We start from the raw sequence: 20,448 nt of genomic DNA on the forward strand, positions 1-20,448 counted from the left end.
CCCTCCTGCCGCAGCCCACCTGGGAACGAGGCCCCATGGCCAACCCCGAGCGACCTCCTGACCGGCGTCGCCCCTCTAAGGCGCCCTCCCCCAACCCAGAATCTCCCTAGGCCGCGGAGCCCGGGGACCCCGGCCACTCCCGCGCGGGTAGTCGGGTCTGCGAGGCCGCCCTTCCCTCCCGGCATGCACCACCCCGCCGCCCTCCCCGGCTCCCCGGCTCCCCGCCCACCCCACGCGCCCCTCCTCCCCGGTCGCGCGCCGCGGGCCCGAGCGCGAGACGCAGCCGCCCCCGCCGCCGCCTGGAGTCGCCTGGGCGGACGCGCAGTACATGGGGCGCGGAGAGCCGGGTAGCTGCCGCGACTGGGTTGGGCCTTCTCCTCAACCAGACCCCACCCCACCCTGCCGACCCCACCTCCTGCTCCCTCCTCCCCGGGGGCGCGCGCTCGGGCACGCGCTCGGAAGTCGGGGGTCGGCGCGGAGTGCGGGCTGCTCCCGGGGTGGTGAGGGAGGCGCGGAGGCGGCGCACGGGGGCAGTGGTCTGCGAGCAGCGCGGTCCTCGCTAGGGGCGCCCACCCGTCAGTCTCTCCGGCGAGAGCCGCCGCCACCACCCGCCCCGGAGTCAGGCTCCTGGGCCCCCCGGCTCAAGCAGCGGAGCGGCCTCCAGGGGACACCGCTAGGCGAGAGGAACGTGCCCGCGCCCTTGCCTTCGCCCTGGCCCAGCGTGCGGGCGGCGGGATGAGGGGTAGCCAGCGGGCCGTGAGGACCCTGCGGCCCCGGGGGCGTCTCTGGCCCGTGTTGGCCGTGCTGGCGGCCGCCGCGGCGGGCTGCGCCCGGGCAGCCATGGACGAGTGCACGGACGAGGGCGGGCGGCCGCAGCGCTGCATGCCCGAGTTCGTCAACGCCGCCTTCAACGTGACCGTGGTGGCCACCAACACGTGTGGGACTCCGCCCGAGGAGTACTGTGTGCAGACCGGGGTGACCGGGGTCACCAAGTCCTGTCACCTGTGCGACGCCGGGCAGCCCCACCTGCAGCACGGGGCAGCCTTCCTGACCGACTACAACAACCAGGCCGACACCACCTGGTGGCAAAGCCAGACCATGCTGGCCGGGGTGCAGTACCCCAGCTCCATCAACCTCACGCTGCACCTGGGTAAGCGGTGACAGCCCCGACCCCTGCTACTGCTCGCCAGTAGCCCAGCTCCCGGACCGGCTCCATCTTCGGGGCCGGCCTCCCGGGCGCAGACAGCCGCGTGTTGCCTCTCTGTTTCCCGGCATGGGCCATACAGAAACTCCTTTCTCCAACTTCTTAAATAGTTCTCGCTTTTAACGTCCCGTGAGGGCCGGGATGTTCTGCACAAGATGTCTCTCTGTTTTCCTGTTCTTTCTGACTTAACGGGATTCTGGCTCTGATTATATTGCATTTCGGATATTAGGATTGTGGTCTCCCCCACAACCCCCCTCCTTTTTTTTTCTTTCTGAGCTTTAGTCAGAAACTCTCATCCTCACTTTTCTCTTTGCTACCAAGGCCATCACAACGCATTCTTGGATCAGAAACCAGAAGGTCCGCCTTAAACACTTTGGCCTTTAAAATGTTTAGATGTCTCTCCAGAGCTGAGGGTGATTGCTCTGTTGAGTTAAGGGAATTTGAGGGGAGCAAATGCCTTCGCTGCCTATATTGCCTATGTATAATTAAAACATAAATTCACTTTTGAAGTTATCGTTCTTTAGAGCTGTTCAGACTTAATTAGAGCCACAAAGCGATGTTACTGCTAATCATGGTGCAGAATAAACAAAAGGAAGTGCACTCACTGTAATTGCTGGGCACAGCCTTGTCCCTGGGTAAAAAGGCTCTCCTTTACTGTGTTTCCTTTTGCTTTCATTCAAAGCAAGTATAGAAACACGTGTGATTTTCAGAAATCAGGAAAGGGATGTATAGAAAACTCCATGGCAGTGGATGAGGATGGACATGTGTGTCAGGAGGTACCAAAAACAATGTTTGATCTAGGTAAGTTTTTCTTCATCATTGAGATGCGTAAATAAGCAGAAAGTTTCGTTATTGTGTTTAACAGAGGAACCGATGTGTGAGAAACTGACTTTTGACTTAGCGCTTCACTCCCCATTGCCTTGGGAGGCTTGATTATTACCAATAGCTGGTACTAATGAACTAACAGAGAACAAACTGCCCCAAGCCATTCTTCTGTCAAGGGAGGGTAATTCCGTGAGGCTAATATCACTTAGGGGTGTTGGGAAGGAACATCGTGTGGGCAAATGGTTCTTTTGATCATGGTTTTGCTGCTCTCCGGTACACTAAACTTTATGTAAGTATCAAGATTCCAGAGAAAGAATCTGACTTACAAAAAGTACTTTGAAAAGTGGGATTAAACTATTGTGTGTGGAATAAGTGTTAGAAAAGCAGAATTATTTAACATCTTTGTAGTAAGTAAATACTATTTTATTTGCAGTTGAGCCATTAAGCAAATGAAACATTTTGAAAATAATTTCATAAAATGTTACTCTGAGGTACCTATTTTTCAGGAATTGAAGAAATAAAGTTCACTGAGTTCACTTTTTAAAGGTATCGGAAATGTATAGGAGGAGTAGTGTCTTGAACAGACGCCTTTCTAAAGACATAGCTAGTGACTGAGGGTTTCCTAAGATCTGTGCGGTTTCTTTTTATTTTCTCCTATTATATTTTTTAAGTTGGCCAAAATTATTTTTGAAATTTGTATCTAAGTATTTTTGTTTAATTTTTGACTTGTTAAAGTTTCTGTGTTCAAGTTTGAATACTCTTGAAGTCTTATTTTGTTCATTTTCAGATTTTAAAATTTTCAAAGAAAAGGCTTTGCCTGATGTCTCAAATCTCGGATGCCTGAGACTCAATTGACAATTACTGAACAGCAGTCTCTTATTTACATAAAGGTGGGGCTGTCAGTCTTGGCTCTCTGAATTTTCTCTTGTAGGCGCTGCACAGCTAAAGGTTGTTTAAGGTGATTGCAGAGGTAGATAGATTGCTCAGTGATTACTACCTGGTTGCAAAGACAATGTGGTAGAGTAAGCCAGTATCAGGTAAGTTAGATTGCTTCCACTGGGAGGCAGATATGCTGACTTTGGGTCATGGTTGATTAAAAGGTCAAAAGAGATCCTACAGTTTACCTCTAACATCACTTTTTTACTATAAAATATTTTGTGCTTGGACTTGGTTTTGCTGAAATATTCTGCAACTTTTGTTAATATTCTTGCTAAATGAAATTCATAAAACTATGAGTTAAAACTTGTAAGTTAAAAGATATTTAAAGTATTTTCATACAAGTATTGTGATTAACTATAAAAATATGTACTTTAAACTTCGTAGTTAGACAGTTGATAAAAACTTCACTAGGATACTTGACTAGGATACTTGACTTGTTCTTGGATCAGAAATGACATCCTGGAAGAAGTCATGTGTGGTGGAGGTGGTGGGAAGGTTTGTGTGTAGTGAGGTTGAAGTTTCTCTTTCTCTCTCCCCCTCCCTCCTCTTTAATGACAAGATATGTATACATGTATGTTTTGATCAACAATTTATGACAAATAGGCAAGGTGTTATGTGTCACTGTGTGTTTTGATGTTTAGCATATTCACTCCCTAACTCTGGTTATTCCATGGGCTGTAGCTAACTGATTATTTCCCATGAATTCAAGTACCATGACTGTTTTGTGCATCTATTAAATCTCCCTTCCAGTTCAAATTTCACATACCCTTAAACAAGTGATGCATATTGTGCTTTGCCCTTACAGAGCATGTGAAACTAGAAATGAGCAGTGTGAAAGAACGAGGTCTAGCCACCGCTTTTCTAGCCTTCCTTTTGATGTTGAGCTTTAAATACAGTAAACTTTAAAATAAGCCCTCAAATCATACATAAGAAATGTAAGTAGTTATGTAAGTGTTTTGGCACTGACTTTTTTTAATTATAAAAATGAAACGTGACATTTTAAATTCGGACAATAAGTATAATGATAAGTGAGTCTCTTTATAACTAGCTGCTAAGCGCCATGCCCTGGAAACCACCATTCACAATTTTGTATGTTAATATGACCCTCTAGAAATTTTTTATGCATACACATGTATATATAAAATTATAGAATCATTTTAACTGGTACTTTTTGGGAGGCTGAGGCGTATTTTAACAGATGGCAAATACAAATCTGATCATTGTACCAGTACCATCACTTGCTGTACTAAAGCCAGGAAAATCAGCGTTAATTCTGAACGCAGCCGTCTCTTAAGCACCATATACAGTAATCCAGGGTGCAGGGTGCAGTGCATCCTTGGATAAAAAGAGTTAAAGTTGCTATGGGAACCAGAACTGCACTTTCTGCTTGTTGTGGGGAGAAATCTCAACCAGCCACCCTTTCCTAAAATGTCTTTTTTGTTTCACTTTCAACTTCTGGATGGATTATTCAATTGTTGTTAAAAAGTTTGGCTTTTATGTCTTATAAGTTATAGTAAGTTTTTATCAGCATCAGGTACTTGATACTAAGATTGTAGCTAAGGACTTGCCTTTTATTAAACAACCCCTTTAATTAATTTGGTAATCATTGTGGATGGAAACTTGGCAGACAGGTCCTAATCTTGAGGAAGGTAGCTTTTCCTCTTTCTAAAAACAATTTGATTAAGGAAAAGAGTGCATATAAAACCAACCCAATCAAAGTTTATGGAACTCCTAAAATTAACACTGAGACCAGATTAGTTTCCAAGCTCCTCATAAACTGTACGAACCAATAGTGGTTAAATGAAGCTTTTTAATCTATATCTGAATATCTTTTTTTGTGTGTATGTAAGTCAGAATAATTGATATATAAGGCTATTGCCTTTTATTCTCTTTGGTCCTCTGCTGAGTGTGTATGTATTTAATATGGAACAAATGGCAATTTCCCCACCCTCAGGAAAACCTTTGCAAGGTAGGTTCTGACTATGTCAGGGAACAGCTCACTATGGTGACTTCACTGTGGTATTTGTGCACCCCGAGGGAACACTATTTTAGTTTGTCTCACAAAGGCCTGATTTATATTTTGCAGGTTTCAACTTGAGAAGTTAAGGAGCTCTTCTTTAATGGCCAGCAGTCATTGAACGCAGTTTTATAAAGTTGCTGTTGGCTGTTTTCCTGTTCTACAGTTCACTGCTTTTTCCGCAAATTCCTTCTCTATTCTAAGGGCATTCACAAGTATTTACACATTAGGGGAGAAGTTGGAGCTATAAGTCCTAACCCCCCTCACCTCTTCCATTTGTCATTGGTCACATTTGTGGGAGGAATCAAGTTTTGACTATTTCAATCCTTAATAATTTTAGAAAGCTGGGTATGCCTTTTGCTATGAACTCCTTCCTGTGCATACATTCTCATGTTACTGCCAGATATTCTGCAAACATTTAAAAAAATACTCTTGAAATACGTACCACTGTACCTGTCAGAAAGATGTAGAAGATTGAGGGTCCTGTCTTCAGAAGATGATACTCTATTAGGAATTTACACACTCATGCCATTACAATAGTAAATCAAGGGTGTTTGTATAATTTTACAGGTCATAAGGCCTCATCAATTTATCACAGATGAGATTTCTCACAAGGCAATGAAGGCAAAGATGCCTGAGGTTGTGATTTGCCAAAAGTCATGGTGGAAATAGGACTCCGTAGTCATTGCATTCGTCCTTGCAGCTTCTCTAGCGAGTCTCTCAAAAGAATGTCTAGTTTATTCTAAGGAACTTTAAAAATTTCATGTATACCATGGTTCAGAGATACCAGACTCCTTTGGTTTTCCTTGTTTTTTTCTCCTGCGTACTCCTTTCTATTTATGTTCCTGGATTTCTCTCTTTTCATGCTGTTCACACTCTGTGGATGAACTCGTGTTTGTCTCAAGGCTTTACTTGCAATTTCATTTGTAAATTTTTAAATTCTAAAGTTGTATTTCTAGTCAGCTCTTTTTCCAGATCTAAAAACATGTTGGTTATGGTCAATTTGGGATGTCCAGAGACCATATTTAAAAGTAAATTCACTCCTTGTCTTACCCAACTCAAAGGTCTTTTGGTCTTCCCTATCTCAATGAGCTATACTGCTGTCTGACACTGAAGATCTCAACTGATGTTTCCGAAGTCTCTCCTCAAAGAACCATGCTTGACAGGCTTCATGAGTAAAGACCACTCTAGTGAACAGATAGGATCCACTGCTGTGAGGTGGGTCACTTCTGGGTAGCTAAAACTTCACCCCTTTCTTTCCCACCAGTCCTTACTATAATTTGTCCACGACTCTACTCTTATCTTTTATATCTAGACACTATATCTCTTGGATACTTACCTTTCTCTCCATCTTCTTTGTCTCTGCCTTACTCTAAGTCCCCATTGCATTTCGCCTGGATTATTGCCATAGCCTCCTAATGAACTAGTGTGCTGTCTGCCTCCACTTTTGCCCCTTATATTTGGGCAGCCATCCTTTGGACTAAGTGATGGTTCTAAAATGCAAATCTGATCATACAATTTTGCAGCTAAAAATTCTGCAGTGGTTCCTCAAGGTTTTAGGATAAAGTCCAAACTCCTTGGCATGGTGTACAGCATACTTTAGGATCTGGACCTTTTTAACCTCTGGGCTTTTGTCACTTCATATGCTCACAGGGCTGTTCTTTGGTTTGGAACACTTCTCCCTGGTGTCAATACCCTTTGGGACTCCTTCCCCAGTTTCTCTTTCTCTCTCTCCCCTTTCTGTCCCACTCCCTGGCTTGGATTAGGTCTCCCACTCACGACACCCTGTAGGTATTTATCACAGTCCTTATCACATAGAATTATCTGTTTCTTTACTTGTCTGTTTCTTCTTTAAACCATGAAGTTTCTGAAGGACCAGTCAGGGGGTTTAGTAATCTTTTAGTTCAGTTAAAGATGACTAATATTGGTTACTTGCTTCTTACGTCTTAGCACCAATGCAAATTCCTGGATGTGTAGTGATTCATGGGACATTGCCCTGACCTCATTCTTAGATGAGGTTTAGATAAAGAGACCCATGTCTCTCGATGTGGGGTTAAACAAATGATGGTCTTCTCAGCCAAGTACAGTCCAGGCCTGCACCTCTTTTTGTATGGGCTGTGAACTAAGAATGGTTTGTCCATTTTTAGTTGGTTAGAAAAAATTAGAATAATAATATTTTGTGACGTGAAAATTTCATGAAGTTTGAATTTTATTAATCCATAAAGTTTTATTGGAGCACAGTTTAGCTCATGTAACAAAGCATTGTCTGTGACTGTTTTTACATAACAAAGGCAGAGTTGAGTAACTGGCGACAGACTCTATAGGTGACAGACTCTATAGGTCCCAGCTCGCAAAGGCTGAAGTATTTACTATCTGGCTCACGTAGCACATACTTGTTGACCTCTGCTCTAGAGCAGTACTTTCATGTTATATAAGTCTTAAGTGAGAGACGAATAGAGAGGATTCACTTCACTAACCATCTGGGTGGAGGCTGGAGGCATTCTGTCTCCAGTGACAGAGTGTTCATAAAATATATGTACAGTGAGTAAATAAATGAATGCCTGAATTATTCATTGCACATTAAATTCATCAGAGCAATACTTCTGAGCTTGTGTTCATTTTTATCAGTGCCATCTCTCCATTTTATAAGGTATATGCCACTGTACTAGCTAGTGTTAAATGTAGTATGTGGTTTCATTTCTGTAATTTTTTTTTTTGAGATAGAATCTTGCTCCGTCGCCAGGCTGCAGTGCAGTGGCGCAATCTTGGCTCACTGCAACCTCCGCCTCCCAGGTTCAAGCAATTCTCCTGCCTCAGCCTCTCGAGTAGGTGGGATTACAGATGTGCATCACCATGCCCAGCTAATTTTTGTATTTTTTTGTAGAGACAGCGTTTCACCATGCTGGCCAGCATGGTCTTGACCTCCTGACCTGGTGATCTGCCTGCCTCAGCCTCCCAAAGTGCTGGGATTACAGGCGTGAACCACTGCACCAGGCATATTTCTGTAAATTTTTTTTAAAAAGTACTAAGATATGGAACTGGTATGGAATGGAAAGGTCTATGACTGTCCTTTTTTGGGTAAAAATTAGACTGTTATGTGACTTGAAGTCAGCCTAGATAAATCAAATGAGAAAAGTCATGAATTCTCACATGTGAATATGTATTTCTGAAATGTTAATTTGTATTTTTTTCCTTTAAAAATGGATATAAGCAAATTTTATTTAAAGTCTATATGTTCTGTAGTTTCAGCTACTCAGGAGGCTGAGGCAGAGGGATCACTTGAGCTAAGAAGTTCGAGGCTGTAGTACACCATGATTGCGCCTATTGAATCCCTAGTACACTTCAGCCTGGACAACATAGACCTGTCTCAAAAATTAAATAAATAAAATATGTATATTCACATGTACATTGTTGAAATAGATTCTTAAAGGGAATTAGTAAGCAGTTGAGGGAGAAGGCTACAATGAAATATCTTATTTGCTTATTGTGTATAGCATCCTTTTAAGTTTAGTGAAGTCATGAGTAGATTTAGAAGATAGGTATACTGTCTCTTTAGGATAGTGAAGAACTGTAAATGTAGAGTGCGGTATAGCCCACTATATTCTACATTAAAGTGGTTAGGCTGATGAGCAGTAACCTCATATTCATCTAGAGTTAATAGGCAGCAAGAACCAACAGTTGCTTTTTTTTTTCGAGACGGAGTTTTGCTCTTGTTGCCCAGGCTGGAGTGCGATGCCACGATCTTGGCTCACCGCAGCCTCCACCTCCTGGGTTCAAGTGATTCTCCTGCCTCAGCCTCCCAAGTAGCTGGGATTACAGGCGTGCATCACCACACCTGGCTAATTTTGTATTTTTAGCAGAGACAGGGTTTCTCCATGTTGGTCAGTCTGGTCTTGAACTCCCAACCTCAGGTGATCCACCCCCCTCGGCCTCCCAAAGTGCTGGGATTACAGGCATGAGCCACTGTGCCCAGCCCTGCTTCTTTATTTATTTATTTTTTTGAGATGGAGTTTCACTCTTGTTACCCAGGCTGGAGTGCAATGGTGCAATCTCAGCTCACCGCAACCTCCGCCTCTTGAATTCAAGCAATTCTCCTGCCTCAGCCTCCCGAGTAGCTGGGACTACAGGCGTGCACCACCATGCCCAGCTAATTTTTTTTGTATTTTTAGTAGAGACAGGGTTTCACCGTTTTGACCAGGATGGTCTCGATCTCATGACCTCGTGATCCACCTGCCTCGGCCTCCCAAAGTGCTGGGATTATAGGCGTAAGCCACCGTGCCTGGCCTCCAGCCCTGCTTCTTTACTTGTTCATTTTTCCTGCTGGACTTTATCGACAGCTCTACCCCGTTGTGTTTGGGTTTTAGGGAAAAGTGTTAAGGTTTAGAGCAGAGCTGTTTATTTATTTATTTTTATTTTTCAGACAGTCTCGCTCTGTTGCCAGGCTGGAGTGCAGTGGCATGATCTTGGCTCATTGCAACCTTTACCTCCTGGGTTCAAGCGATTCTCTGCCTCAGCCTCCTGAGTAGCCGGGACTACAGGTGCCCGCCACCATGCCTGGCTAATTTTTTTTTTTTTTTTTTTGGTATTTTTAGTAGAGTCTGGGTTTCACCGTGTTGGCCAGGATGGTCTTGATTTGTTGACCTCGTGATTTGCCCGCCTTGGCCTCCCAAAGTGTTGGAATTACAGGCGTGAACCACCGTGCCTGGCCTGTTTATTTTTACTGCTGAAAATTTCTGAGAAGGTTTTTAAAAATATGAGATTAATGTTTCTTCTTTTAAGTTGTCAGTTTGAAAGTGATTTTGTGCTGTTTCTGTTACTTTGCCTTGGTTGCTTGCTCTAAGACTTGTGTAAGATAGAACTTGCCGTGTGGAGAAGAATAGAGTAAAATAAAATAATTTTAAAATAAGAAAAAAAAAGATTTAAAAAAACCCACAACAACCCACTTGTGTAAGAGGGTCCTGCTGGGATTTGCAAGCATCTCCTTTCTTATGACACGATAAAGTTAGACTGTTTGCTCATTTGGGTCTAAAATTGATAGCTTGCTAATAGTTACCAGATAACCCGTTTATAGACATGTTCCTGAGATTTTAGAGTACTGCACCAGACTAGGGTGGCACTAATCAAGTATGTCTGCCTTTCTATGCATGTGCTCTTCTAGGGGCCAGCCTGAAATAAGTGGGCCCAGTCAGCCTGGTACAGCTACACATTCATGAAATAAAATAAAGCAGATTTCTCTCTTAGACAATGGCACCCTCAGATCTCTTGTGGGAGAAAAACCTTATGATAAGGCTGGGAGATGAATAAGGGGATTTACCTTATTTCTTTTAAACTTCAGGAGTTACATTTCCTCTGTTGCCTTCTTTTATTCTTTGTTTCTAACTGTGTGTGGCAGCTTCCTCTTATATTGAGGGCAACATTAGACTGTTTTATTTTTAGATTTTTGTCATTTTATCTTTTTATTTTGAAAGTTGGAGGAGATATTAATTCAGAATCCCTTCTTCACATTGCTTCATTTTTTAAAAATTTTGTATTTATTTATTTATTTTTTTTAAGAGACAAGATCTCACTCTGTTGTCCAGGCTGGATGGAAGTGCAGTGGTGCAATCAGAGCTCACTGCAGCCTTGACCTCCTAGGCTCAAGTGATCCTCTCGCCTTGGTCTCCCAAAGTACTGTGATTACAGGTATGAGTCATCATGCCTGGCCTCTTTTTTTTTTTTCTTTAATTTGGTACGTGGTCTTGTATAGAGTTAAGGACTGAGTAAATTTTATTTCATGGTGATAAATCACAATACTGTGTATGTAAGAAAGTTTTTGCTAACAAGAATTATTGTTTGTGGCAGTGACTATACAGGTACCTGTCTGTTTTCAGAAACATGGTTAATGACCAGTCTCTTTTTTTCCCTTCTTTAGAGTTCTGATTTTGTATTCTGTTGTTGAGCTGGGTTTAGGTTATATACATATGTAAAATTTCAGAGCTATACATTTAATAATTTGTGTACTTCATTATATGTAAATTATTCCTCAGAGAAAAAAATGAATTAAGAAACTTTCAGCCAATGGTAATACAGTATACTATAGTTGATTTTGTTTGTTTTTGATATGATTTTTGGAGAATAGGAGAGAACATAATTTGAGGCTTCATCATCTAAAATATATTTCTCTTACTGTTTTTCTCCTCTCTACTACAAGTTGCTGGCATTAATAGGCGTTAACAGATATTTGTTGAGTGATCAGATCAGTGAACTGGCTGGTTTTAATTGAATTGTGAGCCCATTTTCATTGAAGTACCTGCAGAGCCCTCTCATACAATCATGTTTGATAGATGCCTCAGGCAGTGGAGCTTGGAAAGCCTGGGGAAGAGCTGTCCTCTGTTCTCACCTCACTTTAAGCAGGTAGTGGTTTTGGTTGATGCTTCATCGTTTGATGTGGTAAAATGGTAAGTCTGTGGGTTTTGCTGCAGGTTTAGAGAATTCTTTAAGAATGTCTTTTTGTGGCATATGCTTTGGTCACAACGTCTGGTGCTTATGCAACTTGCTATTTAATTTCCATGGTGAAATATAAATGTTCCACATACTACTTAAGTAATGGAAAGACCCCATCTTCATTCATTTAAACATGCTCTAGGTAATGGCTTTCTCTTATTGAGCGTTTTAGAGATGAAAAATGTGAATTATGTGGCTTTCTTGGAGAAACTCATAAAGCTGTGAAATATTTCTAATAATCTGAAAAGATCTACCCACTCAAAATGAAATGAGCTTATTGCATTTTGATTGTAATTAGTGGACAAAGGACTTATGTAAATAAGACTGCTGGGTAGAAAATGGTTCACTCATAGACATTGTGGTATGAGATGTGTGAGTTATGATAGATATCAAAGATACTTTTTATATCCTAAAGATACGTTTATTTGTAATGTATTTGAGATCAGACAAAAACATTGACCTGTTGGCAAAATAATTCAGTTGAAACTTTTTAAAGTGTTGGGAGCATACCTGCAGAGCATTTAGAAGAGTAGGGATTGAAGTCAGCCAGGAAAAGCTTCCTGGATCTTAAAGAAAAGTATGGTGTTTCCAGAAAGGCTGAGTTGTTTGAATAAAGATCTAAAAGGCCGGGTGCGGTGGCTCACACCTGTAATCCCCGCACTTTGGAAGGCTGAGGTGGGCGGATCACAAGGTCAGAAGCTCGAGACCATCCTGGCTAACACGGTGAAACCCCATCTCTACTAAAAATACAAAAAATTAGCTGGGCATGGGGGCGTGCACCTGTAGTCCCAGCTACTCGGAAGGCTGAGGCAGGAGAAACGCTTCAAACTGGAAGGTGGAGGTTGTAGTGAGCCGAGATTGCTCCACTGCACTCCAGTCTGGGTGACAGAGCAAGTCTCAGTCTCAAAGAAAAAAATCTCTCTCTCTCTCTCTCTCTCTCTCTCTATCTATCAATCTATCAATCTATCCTCTCTCTCTCTCTCTCTCTCCATTTTATTTAGACAGGGTCGTGCTCTGTCATCCAGGTTAGGGTGCAGTGGCACGATCCTATTTCACTGCAGCCTCAAACACTTGGGCTCAAGCAAACCTCCTGCCTCAGCCTCCTGAATAGCTGGGTCTACAGGCCATGCCTAGCTGATTTAATTTTTTTGTAGAGTTGAGGTCTCTCTATGTTGCCCAGACTGGTCTCAAACTCCTGGCCTCAAGCAATCCTCCTGCCTCAGCCTCCCAAAGTGCTGGGATTACAGATGTAAGTCACTATGTCCGGCTGAGGATTGTTTTCAGTGGAAGAATTTTAGGTTTTGCGCACATGTTCTAGTTGTATGAATTTAGCTGTTAATGCTTCTAGAAATTTCTAAGGAATTTATTGAATTTGAGAAGGAGGTCCTGGATTTTGTCAGTGTCTATTGATAGGAAAAGTGTGCCCTGCCTGTGAAAAGAAAATTTATTATGCTTAGGGGAAAAGTTAGGCCCTGGAAATTGAGTCACATAACATGGCTGTTTTTCTTCTCTGGTGTGTGACTCTTGCTTAGGGACCCTTGTGTTGAGCTGTTATATATAATTCTTTATTCAAACGTAGACTAAATGAAGCTGGAGGTAAAGACCCCTGTGAGTTACTGTTTTACAATGGAATGTTAACCCCTTAGAGTATAATAGTAGCCAATCAAATTTTGGGTCTATATGTTAGCCTTGTATAGAAAATGTCGTAATTCTGTTCCACTCCCCTGTTTTTGCCTGTATAAATGATCCTCACCTTTTCTAACACTGGGGAGTGCTGAGCACCATTCTTCAGTGTCCATGTTTCCTGGACAACTACCCTCACACTTTTCACTTGAATGAATTCTTTTAACTGGATCCTCTGTTAAAAATGACATTACACTTACTTGTGAAGAACAAAGGATGTCTTCTTTTCCCTCTCCTCCCCTCCCCTCCCCTCCCCTGTGCTCTTCTCTTCTCTTTTCAAGTTTTGCTCTTGTCGCCCAGGCTGGATTGCAGTGGTGGCATGATCTCGGCTTACTGCAACCTCCACCTCCTGGGTTCAAGCAATTGCCCTGTCTCAGCCTCCTGAATAGCTGGAATTACAGGCTCCCGCCACCACACCTAGCTAATTTTTGTATTTTTAGTAGAGACATAGTTTCACCATGTTGATCAGGCTGGCCTCGAACTCCTGACCTCAGGTGATCCACCTGCCTTGGCCTCCCAAAGTGCTGGGATTACAGGTGTGAGCCACCACGCCTGGCCCAGAGGATTGTTTTCAATGGAAGACTTAGGTTTTGAATATTTAGACCAAATTCTGAATTCCCAAATTCTAAATTGTGAATTCCCAAATTCCAAATTCTGAATAGTTGTATAATATTCAGTTGTTAACGGTTCTAGGAATTTCTTAGGAATTTATTGGATTTCAGAATGAGGCCCTGGATTTTGTCAGTGTCTGACAGGGAAAGTGTACCCTAACCCATTTCCTGAGGGATGATCAGTGCTTTCATTTATACAGGAAACGCCACCTTATCTCCTTTCTGCCTTATCCCTGACTTCTTTCTGGTTGTTGAGAATTGCTGAGTTTGGTTCACTTGCTTACTTTATCTGACTTATTAAAGATAAGGCTGCCTGGTCTATTTCTGCGTTCTAGTTCTTTCCCTCTCTGCTCCAAGTAAATTCTAACTCTTACATGGTATGTTTTGTTGTTAAAGATTGCTAACTGAATAGGTCTAAACACCTTTTGTTGATTGATGGATAGATAGCTACAATAGTCCTAGGAGCTTTGTCAGTGTTAACATTTTTCAGGTTCAGAAGTGGTACCATTCACTTTGACGTCTGTATATGTGAATTTGCAAATCTGTAAGTCTCTCTTCCCTTCTCGCTTTCCCTCTTCCCCTTTTTCTGCCTCCTTCCTTTTCCATTTAGTTTCCCCAGAGTGTTGCTGAGCTAAGGTTCAATCAGAGGACTTAGATACCTTAATTTTTTTTGGCTTTATTTTTGAAGAAAGGGATCATAGTTCCCATTAGGACATGTATTTTCAATGTGTTTTCTTTTGCTCCCCCACCACACTCTATCTTTACTTCTAGAACTTAAAATTCTAGGATTGTTTTTCTACCCTCACCCGTCATCCCTTTTTAAAAAAGTCAAAACTCTTATTATTATAGTAGAATTTTACATGTTTGAATTGGCAGATTAAATATACTCATTTTTACTGTATATATAATATACAGTAAATTGCTAATTAAATATACTAATTATTACTGAATCACTGCCCTGCCTTTTCTGCTTTCTTTACAGACCTGCTTAGTATACATTGTATGTATTTCTTTCTTTCTTTTTTTTTCTTTTTTTGAGACAGTCTTGCTCTGTTGCCCAGGCTGGAGTGCAATGGTACGATCTTGGCTCACTGCAACCTTCGCTTCCTGGTTCAAGTGATTCTCCTGCCTTAGCCTCCTGAGTAGCTGGGACTATAGTCATATGCCACCATGCCCAGCTAATTTTTGTATTTTTAGTAAAGGTGGGGTTTTACCATGTTGGCCAGGCTGGTCTCGAACTTCTGACCTCAGGTGATCCACCCGCCTCATCCTTCCAAGTGCTGGGATTACAGGCATGAGTCACTACGCCCAACCCACAGATGATTTTTAAATGCTCTTCTGTCTTAGAGGGAGAGTGATTGGCACCCTGTGCTACACCAGAGGGCTGAGTGTTGGGTTTAAAAGTCCTCACTGTCCTCCCTTCCCTCCGCTGGCTTTTTTTGTTTGTTTTCGGCCAGTTGGTAAAACATAAATGCGTAAATATTTTCTCAGGGCTTTCCATCAACTTTCTTCAGAGAGAATGAAGGGATCCCAGTGATTTCCCAATGATTTTTTTGAGTTTTCACTGGCAGGGACTGGGAAGTGATATTTTCCTGCCCTGGCATCAGAAATCCCAGTTAGAGGCAGGAATCCACTGCCCATATGTTCTCAAAATCTATGACCATTTTATTATTAAAAAAAACTGTAAGGAATAAATAATTTGGTAATGTAAAATGGTTAGATCAAGATACAGAGTTTAACTTTTCTGAACTTATTCCTTACAACATTTCTGGAATGTTGGCATCCAGTGGACTCTTAAGGAGTCTGTAGCTAGCTAAAATAATAAAATCATAAAATTTTGGAGTTGGAAATAGGAAAGTTTCAACTGTCAAAAAAAAAAAAAAAGAAAAAAGTTTTAGGGATGGGACCTGGTTTAATTTATTTAATCTCTTATGAAATAATTTAAGGTAGATGTAGTTGCCTTGGGGTTCGCAGTTTTACCCGTAGACCTGTGCATCTGTGCTGCCATTCCTCAGTGGTTCCCATCCATCATACCCCTATTATGATGGTGTGATGACTTCATCTGTTTTAATACCACTAAGTTTTAAGATTTTTTTTCTAAAAAAATTCTAGATCATGATCAATAGAGAGGAGCAGGCTGGCATTTTCATTGAAATTGTGTTCTTTTGGAGGTGGGAATAAACAAGGGACTAAGGGTAAAGATTCTGGTGGGGTTGGGGGAGGGTTAGTTAGAAACCAAAAGAGCAATTGTGTACTTTAATTGCTTTGGTCACGTGATTGCCCCTTCATGGGTAAAAGGTCGTGATCAGTGGCCTTCAGTGTCTGGGATTAACTGTCAGAGCAGGCCATACATAGTTTTGAATTTGTGGTATTTTAGATAAGTTCATGGGATAGAAAGTCTATCGGAGACTATAAATTCTTAGAATTCTACAGATTATGAGCATTTGTGGGAACATCTGTAATGCAGCTGTAGTAAAGTTTGTTTACTTTATCAGGATTGCTTTACAGGCTCTTGCTGTGTTGTTTATTGTTGTTTTTAGCATTTTATCCACATAGCCTGAAACAGCTTCAACTCCTGGTAGACTTGAGGATCAGTTTTGCAGCCATTCTAATCAGGTTTGGGTTTTGAACTTTTGTCCACTTTAGAGCTCCTATGTCTTGGCACAGACGTTGATGGGGAATCCAGGACATTGCAAGATGGAGACTGATTCTGGAATTAACATACTTCCCAGATGTTTGTAGTATAGATTTGTTTTCTGTGCTGTCTTTCATGTGTTATTGTGTGTCTGTCTCTATCTGTGCTTTCCTTTGTTTTTCCTTTCAGAGCCCCTGGGGGAAGGGAGGTATCTGCTTTTTGGATTGGGAAATAGAATAGGTATTAAATTTTTGGTGAAACCTTTTGAAATGGTATTGACATTTCTGTGAGAGGAGAGGCTGCTTTGTTCCCTCGAGGGAAACTGTTGATGAGGGTGGTGTTGGGGGTGAGACTCTGAAAGTAAGTAGACACAGACTTCCCATCACTAGTGGTTTTCAATTATGAAATGGGCAACTGATGCTGTGAGTCAGCAGCCTTTTAACCATGCCTGACTGAAGAGACCTTGTGTTTGAAATTCACAGCATTGCCTGGATCCCTGCTGTCTTTTTGTGCCTCCCGCTAACACACAGCTGTTTTTGTTCATACATCATTTTGTGTTCAACTGCCTGGTTACTTCCTCAGGTCCGTTTTATGGTGAATAATGGACACATGGGAGTTTGAATACCCCGAGTGTGTGGTTATTCAAACAGGAAATCTCAAGGAAGCACAGTAACCTTGTCGGAGGAACGAAAGATGGGACAGGAAAAGCTATTGATGATTCTAGGCTTCAAACATCTGCAGGGAAATCTGACAGTTCCTGAAATACGGACATTCTGTAGCTTACAAATGAGATGGTTTGTTTATTTGGAACTTGTTCCCTTTAAAAAAAAAATCAAGGTATTAAATCCTAATCCATAAAATAGAAGTAGAGGGAAAAAAGGGTGTAATATGGCATCATTAGTGTTAAAAAGAGGAGAGAGGCTCTGCCTGTGGAATGACTGGGATTCAGGAAGAAGGCTGCAGCAGCTCATCTTGACTGAGGGTAACCCTGAGGCTGTATCCAGGGGTGAGCACACAGGTGGGACTTGACAGAGACTGCTAGAGCTGATGGGATTGGATTACAAGATGATTTTATGCAGAGCTTTTGATTATTGAGCACTGGAGGAATATGAGATAAAGAAGAATGTAGGTTGCACTTAAAAAGCATGCAGTCCAGTGGGAGAGTAAGAATGTGTGTATCAACAAATACACTCAGAGACAAAACATAAAGTGCCGTGAGAGATGGATATGTGACTGCAAAGGAGATATGACTATAGCAGATCAAAATAAATGACTTCCCAGAATGTTTATCTGGTGACCTTTAGGATTCCTCTTGACCTTGGGATTCCTTGTTTATATGATGAAGGACTGGCCAGAAATAGTGAAATAAATTTTGATTTTAGATTTAAAAATGAAAATTAAATCTGGAAGTTAAAGAAGGGGGAGCTCTGGGTTCATCTTTTGATGTCATTTGATGTTTATACGTCATTTATGTCATTGGATGTTTATATGTCCATTCACTTATGAAATCTGATAAGCATATTGCATACCTAGGATGTGAGGTGTGCTGTATTGTATTGTTTTCTCTCTTTCCCCCATTAGCAGAGTTCATCAAGAATAAGACAAATTCATAGATTGCTTAATTTATTCACTTACAGATATTTATTAAGCACCTGTTATGCAAAAGGTACTGCAAAGTACTAGAGACAGGGCAGAGAAGACCTAGAGCTTTGGTTCTGGGTAAAAAGCATGCAGTACAAAGGACCTGACCTAGGAAGGATTTCATTGGCTTTCCCCCATCCCCCCACTGACTTTTATGCCCCTGGTGTACAGCATAGCTTTTATATGGTAGTAGGGGCTCGAAAAAGTTTGCTGAATGGGTGAATTTCTGCTTCTTTGAGTCTGTGGCCACAGAATGCAGATGAGTACAAGAAACAGCAATTTTGTTTAGGTTTTCTCATGATGGAATTTGCCTTGTAGATAGGGTTTTTGAAATTGGACAGGTGGAATACAATGGCTAGTATATGGTGTAGTTTCCTCGCCAGCATTGTTAGATAAAGAGGAAACCACTGTGTCAAAGACCCCCAGTAATAAAGCAGTTTTTAAATCATTGAAGTTTGTTTCTCCTTCAGGTGGTAATTCTGAGGTCAGTGGTTCAGGACAGCAGCAGGGTAGTTCTCCACACTGACATTCTGGGACTCATGAGTGTTTCGTGGAAATAATCTGGCATCCTTTAGGATATCATTCTTATGTGAATGGTTGAAGCCAGGTGATAGGCCCCTATGCTTTCCAATTGAGAAGATATTGAGGAATGTGTGCCTAAATCTTAAGACTTGAAAATCTTAACTCTCAAAAGTGCTATAACACCTGGAAGTGTATTATCTGCCACCAGAGAGAGCTTAGTCACTTGACCACCTCATAAACATAGTAGAGGCTGGGGAATGGAGTCTAGCTGGGTGGTCTTGTGCCTGGCCACAGATCTATTACAATGATGGACGGGTTGGTGGGGAGAGAACAGATTTTTGTCAGACAGCTCTGCCATACCAATTCCTGTGCTCAAGAATCTGGTTTCTCCCAAGTTTTGGTCTTTCTGGAGAGTCTTCAGGGGTTCCCATTCTGTGGCTGGCGGTTTTAGGGAGTGGATCTAGAAAAATAGTGACCATGCTCAATGTGGATCCTCACAAACCTTAGCTTTTCAGGAAAAGAGCCTCTGAGGAAAGGGTGTATACTCATTCTGCTCTTCTGACTGCTCAGCCTTCACTTCCTGCCTTTGCAGAATTGGTTTATTCTTCAACCTTTTCAGTGTTCATACCCCCAGCCCTCTCCTGGCGCTGAGATCCCACTGTACCTTCTTGGTGTTGTGTGCTTACACTGATGGGCTCCGTGTGGATCTGCCTTGGGGGAGCACATCCCACATAGGCATGGTCTCAATTTACTTGATGCAGCTGATGGTGTTTACCTTCAGCTGTGACAGACAAATCAGAGCTGTTTTAAAATCCAGATGTCTTTTAGGAATGAGAGTTCCAGAAGTGATACATGAATGCTTTTTGTGACTTGAATGTACAGTTTTGTTGTGGAATCTTCTTAAACATGTATTTATTTTTTTCTTCAGTGTGAGTTCATTGAAGGCAGGAACCATGTTTTAACCATTAATTAGATCTGCAACTTAGAGTGGGGTACTTATGATTTAGTAGATTTAGGAAGGTGAGTGTATGTTACATAAGACCCTCAGCAGTACCCCCCTTCTCCAAACAATTGAATATATCTGCATTAAAATGAATTCACACGAAATAGGCTGATGAAAGGCTATCAGTCTCACACTAGGTCATGTTTTGTTGTCACACATTATGAAAATCTGCTGTTTAGGGCTTTTTGAATTTAGAATCACAGGTGAAGGATTATGGACTTATATCACATTTGATTATACAAGTTATATCACTTTTACAGATAGTGATAAAACTAAAGACTATATAAAATATGAGCAATAGGCATCTGGTAAATTGGTTATCTAAGTAAACAGATAAAGTTGAATAGGAAATTTCATTTCATTGAAAGGGTAAATTTTGACATGTTCTAAGAATTTGATTGAGTGGGTTATTAAATTATGGTAACAATATTTAGAACTACAAATAGGACATTAAATAAATGTTTAAAAGAAGAAAAGAAGTAGATTTGAATGCTGATAAAATGTGACCTATTAGAAAACTATTTCTATTCCTCTACGGACATCAGTTCAATTTTTGTTGTCGCTTGATTGTTTTTTGTAAAAAGGCATTATCTTTTAAAAATCTTTTTAAAAATGCAATGTCATCTTTAATGACACTACTATGCATAGTTTTGTTAGAAACCTGGCTATGTTAAAACCATTTCATTTGAGATACGTTTTTAATTAGAAGTTATTCTGTTATCCTTGTTCTCAGAAGCAGGTGATTTTGGTGATGTCTGTGTCCTTGTCTGCTCTTCATCTGTTTACCTGCTTATCACAACTTTCTTTCTGTCCAGTTTTTTTTAATGCTTAGTAAATCGGTGTCTAGGAATCTTTAAATATAATTACTTGATTTTGAGGATGACT

General features: G+C 41.5%; 1 protein-coding gene across 1 annotated transcript in view; it reads left to right on the forward strand.

The window, feature by feature from the left end:
• Positions 1–439: 439 nt before the first annotated feature.
• LAMC1 (laminin subunit gamma 1) overlaps positions 440–20,448 on the forward strand; it is a 123,689-nt gene continuing 103,680 nt past the window's right edge. The window contains exon 1 of the mRNA XM_012444614.2: positions 440–1,150. Within this exon, the coding sequence (XP_012300037.1) occupies positions 736–1,150 (415 nt within the window). The 5' untranslated portion in view covers positions 440–735. The remainder of the gene's footprint in view (positions 1,151–20,448) is intronic.

This window comes from Aotus nancymaae, unplaced genomic scaffold (assembly GCF_030222135.1).
Source record: "Aotus nancymaae isolate 86718 unplaced genomic scaffold, 86718_ANA_hifiasm-v0.15.2.pri h1tg000108l, whole genome shotgun sequence".
Lineage (NCBI taxonomy): Eukaryota > Metazoa > Chordata > Mammalia > Primates > Aotidae > Aotus > Aotus nancymaae.